Source organism: Aplidium turbinatum, chromosome 4 (genome assembly GCF_918807975.1).
Source record: "Aplidium turbinatum chromosome 4, kaAplTurb1.1, whole genome shotgun sequence".
Taxonomy (NCBI): domain Eukaryota; kingdom Metazoa; phylum Chordata; class Ascidiacea; order Aplousobranchia; family Polyclinidae; genus Aplidium; species Aplidium turbinatum.
Window position 1 is genome coordinate 17,661,657 of NC_137475.1, and position 15,481 is coordinate 17,677,137.

Here is a 15,481-nt window from a genome sequence, read left to right on the forward strand (position 1 = left end):
TTGGTTATGATGTCATACTTCCGCGCGACGAAACATATGGGTTTCTAATATCCTGTTATGTCTTGTCACTTTGCTGTTCAACGTGCTTCAGTGGTTGTGATGTCACGTATTGTCCTGACGTCACCTGTTGGTTTTCTATAAACTGTCATTCCATGATGGGGTCATCCAAACATCGTTGTCTCAAGTTTCAATGTACGTCATTGCACGATGTCGTCAAACCAGCTTCGTCAAGTGCGACGTCATGGCTTCAATGTACATCATCTCATGATGTCATGTTTGAATATGATGTCGCATACCTCTTGATGAAACATGATCTTGGTTATTATGTCATACTTTCGCGCGACGAAACATGTGGGTTTCTAATATCCCGTTATGTCTTGCCACTTTGCTGTTCAATGTGCTTCAGTGGTTGTGATGTCACGTATTGTCCTGACGTCACCTGTTGGTTTTCTATAAACTGTCATTCCATGATGGCGTCATCCAAACATCGTTGTCTCAAGTTTCAATGTACGTCATTGCACGATGTCGTCAAACCAGCTTCGTCAAGTGCGACGTCACAATGTACATCATCTCATGATGTCGTCATTTCGGTGTCGTCATGTCATTGTGATGTCAATCACCAATCCGATTCGGATTGGTGTTTGCTTTACACTATGAAGCCCGCACAACAAGGCAGCTGATGTCATCGCATGATGTCGTTATCCCCGTTTCGTCATCGAATGATGTCATCGATCCAGCAACGTCATACGTGATGTCATAGTGACGTCAAGCACCAATCCGTAGGATAAAACTCACTATATACCACTGTCATCACCTATGTTAAGATGTCCAAAAATAAGGTTTTATCGTATTGGTTAAAGCAAAACTGTTGACAATAATGGTTAGCTAAGATATTTGTTGCTGATAAAATTTTCTTACACGATGGTTTTTGTTAAAAGAAATCATTACAGGGCAATTTTGTGTGATTTGTTTTGCTTACAACTTTGAAGTTAAAACATAGTTTGTCTTATTTCTAAACAGCTTATTTATTTCTAGCTGACGTCATCTTCTTGGGCGAATATCTCCGTGTGATCAAGCCTATCTGCCAGGCTTTAGACATTCTCCACTGGGGCGAGTCCAAGGCGTATTACGGAGTCTTGCTTCTAACCATCACATTTTGCGGGAACAAGTTGACCGAGATCAGTGATCTTGTGAGCTGTGAGGAGTTGAGAGTCAACGATTCAACAAGTGCTTCAACGACATGAAATGCGTTATAGCATCATGTCTTCATCTCAGCTCCTTCAAGACGTCGTGGCTACAATTTCTGCACTACGTTTCCGCGGATGATGCTGACGCACAGAGAGAAAAAGTCAAGACAGATGCAATTCGACTGTTGCGGGAGACATCAAGTCAGTTTGATACCGAGAAGAGTGACACCAACACCAGTCACGACTCCGAAGATGAATTTTTTGGTGTGTTGGCACCATCCTGTGAAACGTCGATGCAGAAGGAAACAGCAATTGTGGACGCCTTCAGACAGGAGCATAAGTCCTTGAGCTTTTCGAATACCGAGTTAAAACAACTGTTCATTAAATACAACACCCCCATTCCTTCCAGTGCTGCGGTGGAGAGACTTTTCTCTGTTGGAAAAGATGTGCTTAAGCCAAAGCGAGCAGGACTAAGTGACTCTCATTTTGAAATGCTCGTGTTTTTGAAAGATGCGTAACAATAAATTTCCCTTAGAATGTGTTTTCTATAACGACGTTAAACCGACATTGTAAACAAATGATAACAATCGTTTTCAAGGTCATTTTTGCGTCACTATAAGGACTTGAAGAGTGTTTCCTAACTTAGTGTCATTTTAGACAAAAGTAGCGGAAGAAGTAGCGGTAGCGCGCGCTACTTTGGTCCGAGTAGCGGTAGCGGGTAGCGCGCTACTATTGTAAATTGGTAGCGGGTAGCGGTAGCGCGCGCTATTTTGGTCCAAGTAGCGGTAGCGGGTAGCGCGCTACTTTGAAAGTAGCGGGTGCCCACCTCTGATTATGACATGTTCCAGCCAGCAAAACTGGTAGTTTTCAAATTGATTTATTGTCTGCAGACGTTGAAACGATGTAAAAAAATACCAGCTTTGCTAACTGGGAGAGCATGTACAATCAAAGCATTTTTATGCAAACTGCGGCAATCGGACTTGTTTTAATCTCACCGATCTCTGTGACGTCACAACGCGAACTTTGACTGTTGAAGTTTTTGATTCAAGCCTGCTATTTTTAGCTCCGTACCAACTGTGTAGTTTTGAGTATGGAACGTGGCCTACAAAAATAGTGGTATGGTAGAAAAACACGGCTCACACTCATTGTTTGTTTTGAATCGCAAAGGTTTTTTTTTTCAAGTCTTTTGCGCTGTCTGGTAAAATAATTAATTTGCAATGTTCTTCAACTGAACGAAACTGCACAAATGAAACTACGCACTGATTTTCACAACTGCAGCACGGCCTACTAAAACACGGCCAAATATGTTGCTATTTGGAAAAATTTCTAAGAGTCTGAATTGTTACAATCATAGCCATGATAAACCTGTCATTTTTCCACTTACAGAAGTATGTAAAACAAGCAACATTTGCATCTAGACATATTTTTGGCTTGTTTTACCAGAGATTTGATATGTATGTTAAGCACAATTTTGCAATAATAATGTAAAATATGTAAGAATTTCCAACTGCGTCCTGGAGGTAGTCTCATCATACAGTCGTTAGGTTTTTTTATAAAGCAGGATGTTTCACCAAAAGCCATATCTTACTTGCAAAACTAAACTTGGCGAAAAACAAATGAATTAAAATTTAAATTGACACATCAAATGAACAGCTTACAACATTGAATCCACAAAAAATCCTTGATATTTTAAATGGAACATGCAATTGCACCAAACGATACTACCTCCAGGGTGCAGTTGAAAAGTCTTACATATTACATTCTTATTGTGTAAACTGTGCTCAACATGCATACCTAATCTCCGGTTAAACAAGCTAAACATATGTCTAGGTGCAAATATTACTTATTTTACTTACTTCTGGTAATGGGGAAGATGACAGGTTTATCATAGGTATGATTGTAACAATTCAGACTCTTAGAAATTTCCTCAAATAGCAACATATTTGGCCGTGTTCTAGTAGGTCGTGACTGCAGGCTACTTGTTTTCCAGCAATTTTAAAAAAATTCTCCAAAGTTTTCTGGTTTAAACTTTTGGACATGCTTTCCAACACTTCTCTCTCAAGCGAAATAATTTGTCCATGTCCATTCCTTGGAAGGCTAGTCACCGATGGATGACATCAAAAGCATTTAAACTTCTTTGTTGGGAAGTGTGATTATTCCTTTTGTTTGCCCTTCTGTTTTAATGAAGCCCAGCAGTGCAAAAATTGGTTGTTTGTAGTGCGATGTCTAGCACATAAGATTATGGCCTGGGATTACAGACAGTTTTGTCTTTGTTTTGATCGCATACACCTGTCTCACCTTTGCTTCATTTTGTTTTTGAACATTGCAGACAATTATGCAAAGCAAAAAAGAGACATTTTCTTTTCGCTTACGGGTACAATTATATGATTAAATGAATGAAGTATGCAAACGACAAGCAAATCCTGATGCTTTTATCCGACTTATTCTTTTAAGCGGTATACGCTTAACCGATGTTTTTACTTAACATTAGATTGGATTTGGTTTGGGATTTCAGGTTTTGATTCAAATAAACGATTGATACATTTAAGCGGTATATATACTATTAACCGATTTCGTCTGTATTATTATTAGTTTTATAAGGATCTAAACATGTTATAAATGTTAAGGTTCATGTGTACATATAAAACATCTATGAATAGTTGATATTGTAGTTAAATTTTTTCCACATGTGTTTGGTGAGATTACATTTCTTTAAAAAAATAGCCATTTTTCCACCGTGTTTGAAAATTTGTACACTCACATTGTGCTAATTTTCATTTCTTGGGTGCTACCATTTCTGGTGACTCGCGGTCAAAGTTTTTCTTTGCTCAATTTTGTTTTGTTTAGAAGCGGTAACAGTTGTGAAGCACTGTTTCCATGTCTGGCTCCATTATAGTGTTTAAAATGAGAAGCGCAACAGAGTTGAGCTCAAGCTTGTTGTGCCGGTCATATTCAATCATATTTTCAAAATTTGCTGCGGGCCAATAAAAACTGGACTGCGATTTGCAGTTGGCCTGCAGGCCGTAGTTTGGACACCACTGGTTTATGGTGTTATAGCACCATATACTTGGTGGTGAATGAAGGTAGATTGGTCCAACAAACATAACTTTATTATTCAGTTGAATTATATGATTTGTTGTGAAAGTTGATGTTACCAAACATATACGGTACCTCAGATATTGAGCATTGTAAACACATATTTGAAAACAATGCTTTTTTATCCTCGTATCGGACTGTATATATCATTTATTTATTTTTTATATGTTTAGTAGCCTGTTATGTTTTTAGATAATCATATTGTGACTGACATAATGATGTAACATCTTCAATGCTCTTTGGAGTATACAGTTAACAAACTTTAGATATTGAAAAATGCAAGAGATATTTGACAATGCACAAATCTTCAATGAAGTTGACAGGTAGGCCAAACATAGCTTTTATTTTCTAAGATTTTTAGCTGAATTTTTTTGCAACTTTACGTTTTTAATTTATTCATGGTGTTCGTTTTTGAAAAAAAGAAAAACTTGTATAAATTGTATGATTCTAAATCAATTAAAAATGCCTTTATTGAGCTCAAAATATAGAGCTTTCACTACACAAGTGTGGCTTCTTCAGTATAATATTGTTCAAATAGAATTATATTTGAATATTTTCAATAGTTTCTATAATCTTATTCAAATAAAATAGTCCTGTTACTAAATGCAACAGTGTAGCAGTCTCATTTTTTTTTTTATAATAAATCGATTTCGCTATCACAGCATCCTCAGTATGATAATGTCAAGAGCTCTTGACACATGTCAATTATCGTGGATAAATCAATGCCTTTCCATTTCAATAAAGAAGATTGCCAGTTGCAAAGCAGCTTATATTCTTAAAGAAATTTTTAATTTAAGTGTTTATGAAAATGTTTATGATTTCCTGATTAAGCTTTGGTAGAGAGTTTGCTTTGTTGAACCATAGAGAAATAAAACATTACCGTAGGTCCTTAGCGGTTTTAACATACTTTATTACACACAAACAATATAACATTTACATAACTAAATTAACTCAAACGTTTTCGACACGTACGTGTGTCCTCATCAGGAATTAAATCTGCAATATACATAAAATGAAAAATCGTAAAATAAATTTGACGTTGCACTGTAACTGTTCATTGCATTTTAGTTTAAGCCAACCAGATGATTACAAGGTGACAGGAAAAAGACCTCCATGGAGAGATGAACGCTTTGATAAAGTTGGTGTCACTCCTCAATCAGACCTCATAGTCACTCATGTCAATCAAACGTTAGATCTTCAGGTTTGTTCAGGTTCAAAAAGCAATGATTCTGTAAGCATTTGTTCTCATGGGGTGGTGTTGTAGATTACAACTGATTATAACTATGGTTATCTTGGGTAACCACAAGAGGCTGCGCACACCATGGAGAGTTACTTGGCTCGATGAGTCCTTCCTTCAGCAGTCGTTTTACTTCTGATCCTATGAACTCTTTATCCTGCATTGAATAACGCCGTTCTTTGGTTGCCACTGGATGGCAATCCTCAGTTAGATGCTGGAATAAATTGACAGGAGTTGACGTCTTTACAGCTTGCAACAATCCGTGGTGTAACGTGGGCTTCGAACCTCCGAAGTAAATGGTGACTCTATTATGCTGTTCCATAAAGTCTTGACCGAGTATGACATCAATTAGCAAATTTTCCAGCACCATTACATCCACTTTTTGGTATAGTTGACCACGAAGGATCACGTCGACTTTACATATGCCTACACCTTTAGAGCTGCATCCTTTTACTGCTAAACCAATCCGCTGATCAGTCTCTTTAAGGTTTAGTTGCAATTGTTGACTAAACGACTTGCTTAGCATTGGCAGAAATACCGTTAATCGTGACAGGAATGATAACTTTTGTATCTATAGATTTTGAAGTACTTTGAGGGGTTATGTGCATCAAATACGTTGAAGAACAATGACTTTTATTCATTGAAAGTTTAGGTCAGGGGTGTGCCACGTGCGGCCTGTGAAGAAAAATTGTGCGGCCCGCAAAGATGTGCCAATTTTGAATTGTGTGCGGCCCGCAAAACGTGTTTATAATTTAGTTTAGTCTGCTACGTGTGAACAATTGATTGTGGAGTGGATTATTATAGATTTCGCACCGTCTGTTAACCATTTTAGAAATCTCCCAACGGCCACCGCTAATCCATTGTGTTTAATTATCTGGAACGTAAAAATGTATGGTCACATAAAAGGCTTTATGAACAATATACGACTTTGGAAAGCTCACATACAGATAGGAAATCTTTTCCACTTTCCAACTTTGAGAGACTATGGAATGCATCCTGAAAAGAAAACTAAATTTGAAAAATTGTTGTATGAATTTTTGGCTCTTCAAGGACTTCAAATCTCATTAATATTTGTTTGGTATATTCTCTTCGCCATTCGACACAGACATTGACAAAGCACCATCTGATATCCAGCTTGAACTGATTGATCTTCAAGAGAAAACGGATTTGAAAGCAAAGTAGGTTATTTAGAAATAAATCTTGGCGATTTTTACCGAAAACATCTCAACCAAGATGACTTTCCACATTTGAAAAAATCTATTGCTTCAAAAATGGCTCTTTTTGGCTCAACGTATTTGTGCAAACAATTTTTTTTCTAAAATGGGCGTTATGAAATCTCCCTATTGATGGGTTCTGACAGACAAACACTTGGAAAATGGACTTCAAATTACTAGCACTTCCATTAAAGTAAGTTTGGAAAAAGCCGTCGGGAAAAGAAGCCAGCTGCAAACTTCTCACTGAACTCGTTTAAAGACGGTGTGATAATAAATTGGAATAACAGTTTTCTTTAGAAATTTATGCGTCTTAACTTATTATTTCTGCAAGGAGATAACCCCTAATAATGCCATATGAATAACATGAATAACAGAAAAACTACTTTTTTGTGCCTGCAACTACTAGAAATCATATATTAAATAAACGTGCAGCCTGCGGTTTCACCCACTCATAGTCTTTCAAGGTTATTTGTCCAGCATTTTTTTGAACATCTTCCAACGACCGAACTTTCTCGAAGGCAGCTTGTAGAACAAGGTTCGGTTCTTCCAATATACGTTGCTTAATTTCTTGTGATGTTAATCTGTCGATAAAGGCATCAAGAATAGATTCCTCTCTGTGCTGAACGGCCGACACAGCTTCGAAATTGCAGTCAGTATTCAAGCGCTTGAGCTTTTGATAATATTCTTCAAGTGTCTGGTTGACCTCTTGCTTGCAAGATTTAAGCAAATAACGCGCATAAATTCGATGAGGAGCTTTGTCATATGCACTTTGAAGTTGAATAGTTGCAGCTTCATACGTGCCAGCTTCTGAAATGACCTCATAAGCTGCACTATCAAGATGATTGACAAGAAGACCGAGTTCATCTGCATCCGAAATACCTTCGTACTTCTGAATATAGTAGGTAAATTACCCATACCAGTGCGACCAAAGCTTCCTGGCTTCGCTACTGTGAGGATCGGCAGTAAACAGTTTTGGTCTTAAGTCCTTAAAATCCATTCTGTGTCTGTTTATTGAATTGTTATGAATCCATACTATTACTCATCACCAATCCTCAAATTAGGGTTTAATAAACAAAACACACGATATAGCTGAACATAAACATAGCGGTTAATATCAACATAATAAGGTAGTATTAACTTAAATACAGAGATTACACACTACAGCTTACAAACTAAAGATTGCATGCAACTGAAGGTACCCGGACATTTTGCCGAAAGACTTTTTGCCGAAAGACTTTTTGCCGAAAGACATTTTGCCGAAACCCATTTTGCCGAAAGACATTTTGCCGAATGGACATTTTGCCGAAACTCATTTTGCCGAAAGGACTAAATGCCGAATGGACAAATTGCCGAAATTATACAAATGCATTTTATGTATTATCATAACCTAATAACACATAAATGTCATTCACAAACAGATTTCACTCACAAATTATGTGCGACAGCGCGTAAGTAATAAAGTATCCGACAGAAGTGTTATATGTATAAGCGAACGTCTAATACTGATCTCCAAAACCTGTGGAGACTGCATAGCCTATAGCCTATACTTATAGATGAGACTTGGTGTCACTTCAAACTAATACTGATTTCCAAAAACTGTGGATACTGTATATAAAGCAATTTTTAGGCAAACAACAGTAGCAAAGTAATTACTACAGTATTTCAAAGCCACTGCTTGCATGGTAACGAGACTTGGTGTCACTTCAAAATAATTATCAGTTCAAAGGCACTGCTTGCATAGCAATGAGACTTGCGACTTGGTATCACTTCAAAATAATTACCAGTTCAAAGGCACTGCTTGCATAGTAACGAGACTTGGTGTTGCTTCAAAGTAATTCTTAGGCAAACAAACAGTAGCAAAGTGATTCTATTTCAAAAGCACTGCTTGCATAGTAACGAGACTTTGTGTCACTTCAAAGTAATTTTTTTCCAAATTGTTTCGGCAATTTGTCCATTCGGCAATTAGTCCTTTCGGCAATTAGTCCGTTCGGCAAAATGTCCTTCGGCATAATGTCCTTTCGGCAAAATGTCTTTCGGCAAAATGGGTTTCGGCAAAATGTCTTTCGGCAAAATGTCCGCGCACGCAACTGAAATGTCTTCACTGCTAAATAATCTGCTGTATGAAGCTACGCTGCTAGAACACAAGTAAAATGTCGCGGCAGGTACTTGAATGTTTAAACGAGCAATTACCTACGTCATAATACTGCAAGGAGAAGCAATAGAAGGGATTACCTGATTAGGCATGAGGCAAAATAAGAATGGTCAGTTGTAATCTACAACATTCTGTGTCTGTTTACAACTTGTTTAGCTTAGTTAGGTTTGATAGTGCAGTGCTTATCTTATTTTAGAACTTTACTTCTGTTTTGCACTGTAATGTAACCTCAATGGTCTGCTCTAAGTTTACTGTAATTATTATTTACTATACAAAGTTTAAATTGGTTAAAAAGTTTTTTCTACTTTCCTTTTTTTGTCACAGCAAGCAAAACAATTTGCTGCGGTCCCTAGCAAAAGCCAAACATCTTCAGAATGGTTGAGCAATCACAGTCTTGAGTATGAGAAACTTACACTCAAAGATATACTTCAATCTGGAAAACAAGTGAAGTAAGTGGTTAACTGTCAATGTATATACATGACAATGACATCAGTGATGTAAACCTATTTCAATGTTATTCATAACTCAACCAATAAATGCTATCAATGCTACAAAAAGTGCTCAATGCTAAGCAGAGCAAACTACATCCATTTCAGTAAATATTTTCTAAAAACCTCTACAGTAAGTTTCACTCTCACTTAGAATCCGCCGCCATTAGCTCGGTGGTTAAGCTCCCGTCTCAAGATCACATGGTGCTGGTTCGGATCTCGGGAGTGTGCTTGCGCAACGCATTTCAGGAATGCTCTTCAGTCAGCGGCACCTAGTAGATGGAATAATTCCCCAGCAACAACATTTCAACAATCGGAAACTTCAGTCTGCCAATCTTGTTAGTTGGCCCTGTACCAATACCTCTAAAAGTATGCGAAAATAACTTATCAATGTCAATGTCAACTTATCAATTAATGAAATGTCTTTTGGCAGGTGTCAAGCCCACAGCAATGTTTGATATGTACGACTCGGTTACACGTCTTGTAATACAAACGAATTTATTTTCACATGAGTCAGTTTAATCGTAAACAGCTAAAAATCGATTTCGATCAGCCAGCAGCTAGATCAGGGGTTCCCAACCTTTTTTTAAGGCGTGACCCCCTTTGAAAATTTTGAAAAATCAATGGCCCCCCTATTTTTTCAACCTTTTGAAAAAGTTAAGAAACGTCATTTTAACTAAAAAACTTGTTTATACAGTAACCGGTACTAGTATTTTATTAAGTTTTAATTTATTTCTTTTGTTATACAGTGTTGGAGTGGACTTAGAAATAATAAATTAAAAAATTATTATTTTTCAAATTTTTCCATGGCCCCCTTGAAAAAGGCTCATGACCCACTAGGGGGCCATGTCCCCGAGGTTGGAAACCCCTGAGCTAAATCATCTTCAAATAAGCTGAAAGTAAACAGCAAAAATAATCAAATAATGAAATGCAAGCAATGCAATGCAAGGAATGTGGAAAGTGGGTACATGCAAGATGTGCTAATGTCAAGAGAGCCGCAACAAGATTGGCGAAGTGTTTTGTTTGTGGGAAATGCAGTAAAGGAAGGAATGAAGTGGAAGGCCATGATGATGAGTTCTGCCATGGGATCGAAACAGTGACAGACTTCTGTTATCTGGGTGATCGGATAAATGGAAGTGGTGGATGTGAAGCAGCGGTGACAACAAGGGCAAGATTGGGCTGGGCAAAGTTCAGGGAATGTGGGGAAATGTTGCATGGCAGAAAATTTTCACTAAGGATGAAAGGAAAAGTATATCGGAGCTGTGTGCGGCCTGCAATGCTATATGATAGCGAGACATGGGTATTGAGAGAGAGTGAACTGGCAATCCTGAGAAGAACGGAAAGGTCAATGGTGAGAGCAATGTGTGGGGTGAAAACGAGAAGGGAAAAAAGGACTGAAGAATTGTTGGATATGCTAGAGATGAGAGAGACCATAGACCAACTGGCAAAGGCAAATGAAGTAAGATGGTATGGACATGTGATAAGGAGGGAGGAAGGAAGTTTTCTTAGAAAGGCACTAGAGCTAAAGGTGGATGGGAAGAGGAAACGCGGTCGTCCAAGAAGAACGTGGAAACAACAAGTGAAGGATGAATTTAAAAAAGTCGGACTGAAGGAGGAAGATGCAAGGAACAGGGTGAAATGGAGAAAAGGGATTAAAACAATTGCTGCGCGAAAAGAATCGGCCACCCCCACTAGTGGGGAACAAACCGACGATGGATTATGATAATGATGATGATGAAGGCGCGAAAGAATGAAAATATTTCACTCTTGCTACTTTAAAGAATTGATGGAAAAGACTAACAACCAAAAACAAAATAACATGAAAAGTGGCACGAAAGAGTATGGTATAAAATTGTAGTCTGTGCAACCGTAAGGCGCCTATTCTTCCAAATATAGCAACGAAAAGAATTATCTACATGAAATGATATCCATGAGGTAACCTGACAACTACCTACACAATTTTTTTGCTGACTAAAAATGTAAAAGTAAATATTTCATATGTTGATAGCTTAGCATGGAGATTGAAGGGCTTCAGCATGGTGCTTGTAGGTTAATTGTAGGTCGAGCTTTACTCCTAGGTAGGTGGGACACGGGTTGTGTGGGAGTGGGTTTCTGTTGAGAGATACTGACAATTGGCACATAGATTCTATGTTGCAAAGGTGAAAAGGTGTGACTGCTGGTCTTTGCCAGGCTCAGTTTCAGCATTCACAGCTTCAGTTAGTCTGCGATTTGGGCCATGTCATCTGTAAGTGCTTGCTCTAGTCTACCACATGCCAGTACTTGTCAGAATGGAGTAGTGCCAGATCATCAGCATAGCCGTACTGGCGTGACGTAGTCTCTGCCAGGTCACTGATGTAGATGTTAAATAGTACGGGTGATAAGCATGATCCTTGTGGAACACTGTTTCTTAAAGGTGTAATAAAGGAGGTCGCCTTAAACTTGATGAGTGCCGGGCATGGGGGTGCTATCTGGAATCGATCGGTACAGAAATTTCCGATAACGGGGTAGGTGCATCCTCCTAAGATTTGATTCGTCCAGGCTATCATGAGCAGTAGGAGCAATGTCATGAATTGACACAGTGGTTTCGCGTTCGTTTGCGAAACAAACTGAGCGTAGTTGGGAGTTGCATGAATCATTTCCACTTCTTCGACAAGCGGTTCATACTTGCTAGCACGAACACGAAATTTTTAGAGTAGGCCTAAGTTATTACTCCATGTAACGTTGTACCCCACTTTACCCTACTTTATTAGTTGTATTTTTTCGACCTGCTTTAACTATCCTTGCTGAAGGAAGTTTAATTTTAAATAGTCTGTAGCCTATGGCTTTTTTCAATGCGTATGTTTAATTTTTGGGGATGCTATCAGTTGTTCCAGAGATGCAGAAATTGATTCTTTCAATTAATTTATTTTTGTAGAGTGTTAAGTTTAGTCGTCACAGAAACTTTAAGTTTAGATTATGTGCATGCTTTAAGCCGTTGCTGTATAAATACAAAAATCACTTTTTTTTTCCAGAAACGCAGGCGAGAGACAACATCTTGTGTTTGATTCCACGTTCATTACTGAAAAAGAATACAAACTCAATCTGTAAGCTCATGTAATAAATTTTATGTTAAAAGTTTTGTTTTTTTATAAAATCATGAATAAATAACAATAACTAAACAAATGCATAATCTTCAGTGTCATTTTTTTTAAATATACCATTATTAGTTTATTCTAAATTTTTTATATCTTACTTATTGTTGCATAGAAGTGAACTGAGTTAGATCTGTCTGCTATTATAGCAAGTTCTTTACTATTATTATACTAGTTATTTACTCTTATTGGCCTATGTGTCAGTTTTGTGTGATACTTTATAGCAGAGATGTACACCTTTTGATTTGGAAGCTAAAAATTTCTCAAAATTTGACCGGTAGCTCATGCGAGTATTTGCGGACAAAAGGAGTTTAGCTGGCTGGTTAAACACTAATAATTTATCTACCTAGAACTGTTAAGATGATTATCATGTAGCCAGTGATTGGCATTATCGGCGATAATTATCGGCGATAAATTTTTATCGCTTATCATTATCGCTCAATTATTTTTTCAGTTATCGTTTATCGTTATCGCCAAAGGCAATATTTGATTATCGCCGATAATTAATCGCCGATAAATTTTATTTCGGACCATGAAAAGTAATATTTTTACTAGCCACCTAGTTAATGAAACTAAAATTAAAACCAGTTCTTCTTCAGTGCCTGAAGTGTGTATGCACAGGTCGTTGTCAGGGGAGGGGGCACGCCCCCCTGCAGCGACGGCCCTGACAACACAATAATTTTTAGAGTTGCAAATTGCAATGCAATGAAATGCATGCAACAAGTCTCTTGTTGTTTTGCTGCAATCGGCAATCGCGAGTGAATTTTACAATTAAAATGTAAGTGCACAGGCGGTACAGATTCCTTTGAAGCAAAGCGACAGAAATTGGCAAGTGGTTTGTGAAAGTGTCGCAATACGAGGCCGCTTTTACATCGGAAACATGGTCTTTCGCGCCACCTCACGATCAACTATTTTATTCTTGTGTTTTCTTTTTTTGTTGGAAGTGTTAGTTTTTAGTAATTGTCGTAAAAAAATAAAATCTCTCTCGTCAAAACATGAAACTTACTATTTTAAGTGCATTAAATCTTTAGATGAGTAGATTAACTAAAATTGCAAGAACTTGCCTTGAGACGTGTGGTTACGTCACAAACTCAGTTTAAAAGACAAAATTCACACACAATAACAACACAAGATCGGTTGTAGACTGTGAGATCGATTTTTTTCTAGCTTGGCGATATAACTTTAATCCAAAAACAATAACCAAATGCGTAAGTGCCATTTAACTTAAAAAGTTAACCCATTTGTGCCGAAAGTGAAAGTAGGCTACTTAAAAAAAATTTCGGAAAATTTAAATATTGCATAATTATGACCTAAAAAACATATCACAATTATTTTTTTCCTAATTGTGTTTGTACTTTTTGAGAAAAAAGCCGTCAAGACGCTAGGCAAATCCGTTATCAAATTTCACAAGCTTGATGGATTTCACAGTGTATGCACATTTTTATTACCAATAACGCTTAAGATTACTGATAAATTTTCAAGCATTTGGCGTTTTTTGGAATTTTTTCAATTATTGCTGACTTTGCTGTAGCCTAAACAGCCCTGCAGAAAGCAAAATACAAAGTTTGGAATTTTTTATGGTATTTTCATTTGATTTAATTATTTTGCCTACTGCACGTAAGCGGCAGTGTAACTCAATTGATAGAAGCATCCAACTGGTATCTGAAGGTATAATTATAAGCACGGCGGTTACCTCAGTGGTTTGATTCTGGATCAAGAGGTTGAAGATTCGATACCTACTGCCGCTGTTGCGATTCTATTCATGCATAACTTACAAAAAGTTTTGTCCCTTTACAGTATATTATGTTCGATTTTTTGTCATGTTGATGAAAACAGTTCGTGCTGCATGGGATGGGGCAGCGCTAATCAAGAAAAAATTATCGTTATCGGACATTATCGGCGATAATTTATCGTTTATCGTTATCGCTTAACTTTTTTTTGATTTATTGTTTATCGTTATCGCTTTAGGCATTTTTCGTTTATCGATTATCGTTATCGCTTAACTGAAAAATGAGTTATCGCACCCAACACTGCATGTAGCACTGACTCTTCAATACCACATAGGCTAAGCATAATTTTTTAGGGGATTTGAAAGAGTTAACTTTGTTAGCACAACTTAACAAGACGAACTCTTCAATCAATCGAAAGGTCAACTGTTTTGAGTTTATATACCGTAAAACAGTACAACTTTTTTCAATTTTTTTGACTGGTTATTACTTTCTAAAACCTCTACAGCCTGTTTCATCCTAAAAAGGGATCATCAGAAAGTCCTGAAAAATATACAAAAGCAATAAATCGTTAATACCTGAAAAGATATTAAACATTATAACTTTAATTTATTCTGCAAAAAGATCAGAATTACAAAAGGCCACCACCATCGGATGCCACAAAAGCCTCAATTAAGACGTCCAAATGGAAACCAACCAGATTAATAACAATATTTGTGACGTTGTAGTGAAGCAAAATCAAATAAAATTAAGGTAACCTGTAGAAATCAAATTAAATTTACGTTATTTTGAAGTATTTCAGTTTAAATTTGTTGCGGTGACGACATTTTACCCACCAGCTCAGAACGCTTCTTCAGAAGGTGGTTACAATCGGCTTTTAGAATGGCCAGTTTTTCAGCGAGACGAAGGCCACAATCATTGCGGCCACCTCCACTGTATGGCCGAGCATAGCTATGGATGGACCATGATATTTTAGGATCAAAACCCTTGTACTGAAGGTCCCAAACCGCCTTAGGTAGTTCCGTGCTATTTCGTTTAGACCTATCCATGAAGGAACATTTATGGTTGGAGGAACGTTTATACAACCAAGATTTAGAACAAATCATTTTCAGCTAGCTCATGATATCCGGGCAAAGTTGTACCGTTTTACGGTACCTTTCTTGGCAGATTAAGCCAACTGCTACAGATCGTATGCGCTTAATAATGCGTATCAATGCTGTCACAAAACGACAAACCAAACTTCAGCAAG

General features: G+C 37.4%; 1 protein-coding gene across 1 annotated transcript in view; it reads left to right on the forward strand.

Moving 5' to 3' along the window:
- The first annotated feature begins 4,460 nt into the window (after nucleotides 1-4,460).
- LOC145768195 (von Willebrand factor A domain-containing protein 3A-like) overlaps nucleotides 4,461-15,481 on the forward strand; it is an 82,631-nt gene continuing 71,610 nt past the window's right edge. Inside the window, exons 1-4 of the mRNA XM_082579673.1 lie at nucleotides 4,461-4,606; nucleotides 5,352-5,484; nucleotides 9,211-9,335; nucleotides 12,386-12,457. Coding sequence (XP_082435799.1) covers nucleotides 4,560-4,606; nucleotides 5,352-5,484; nucleotides 9,211-9,335; nucleotides 12,386-12,457 — 377 coding nt within the window. The 5' untranslated portion in view covers nucleotides 4,461-4,559. The remainder of the gene's footprint in view (nucleotides 4,607-5,351; nucleotides 5,485-9,210; nucleotides 9,336-12,385; nucleotides 12,458-15,481) is intronic.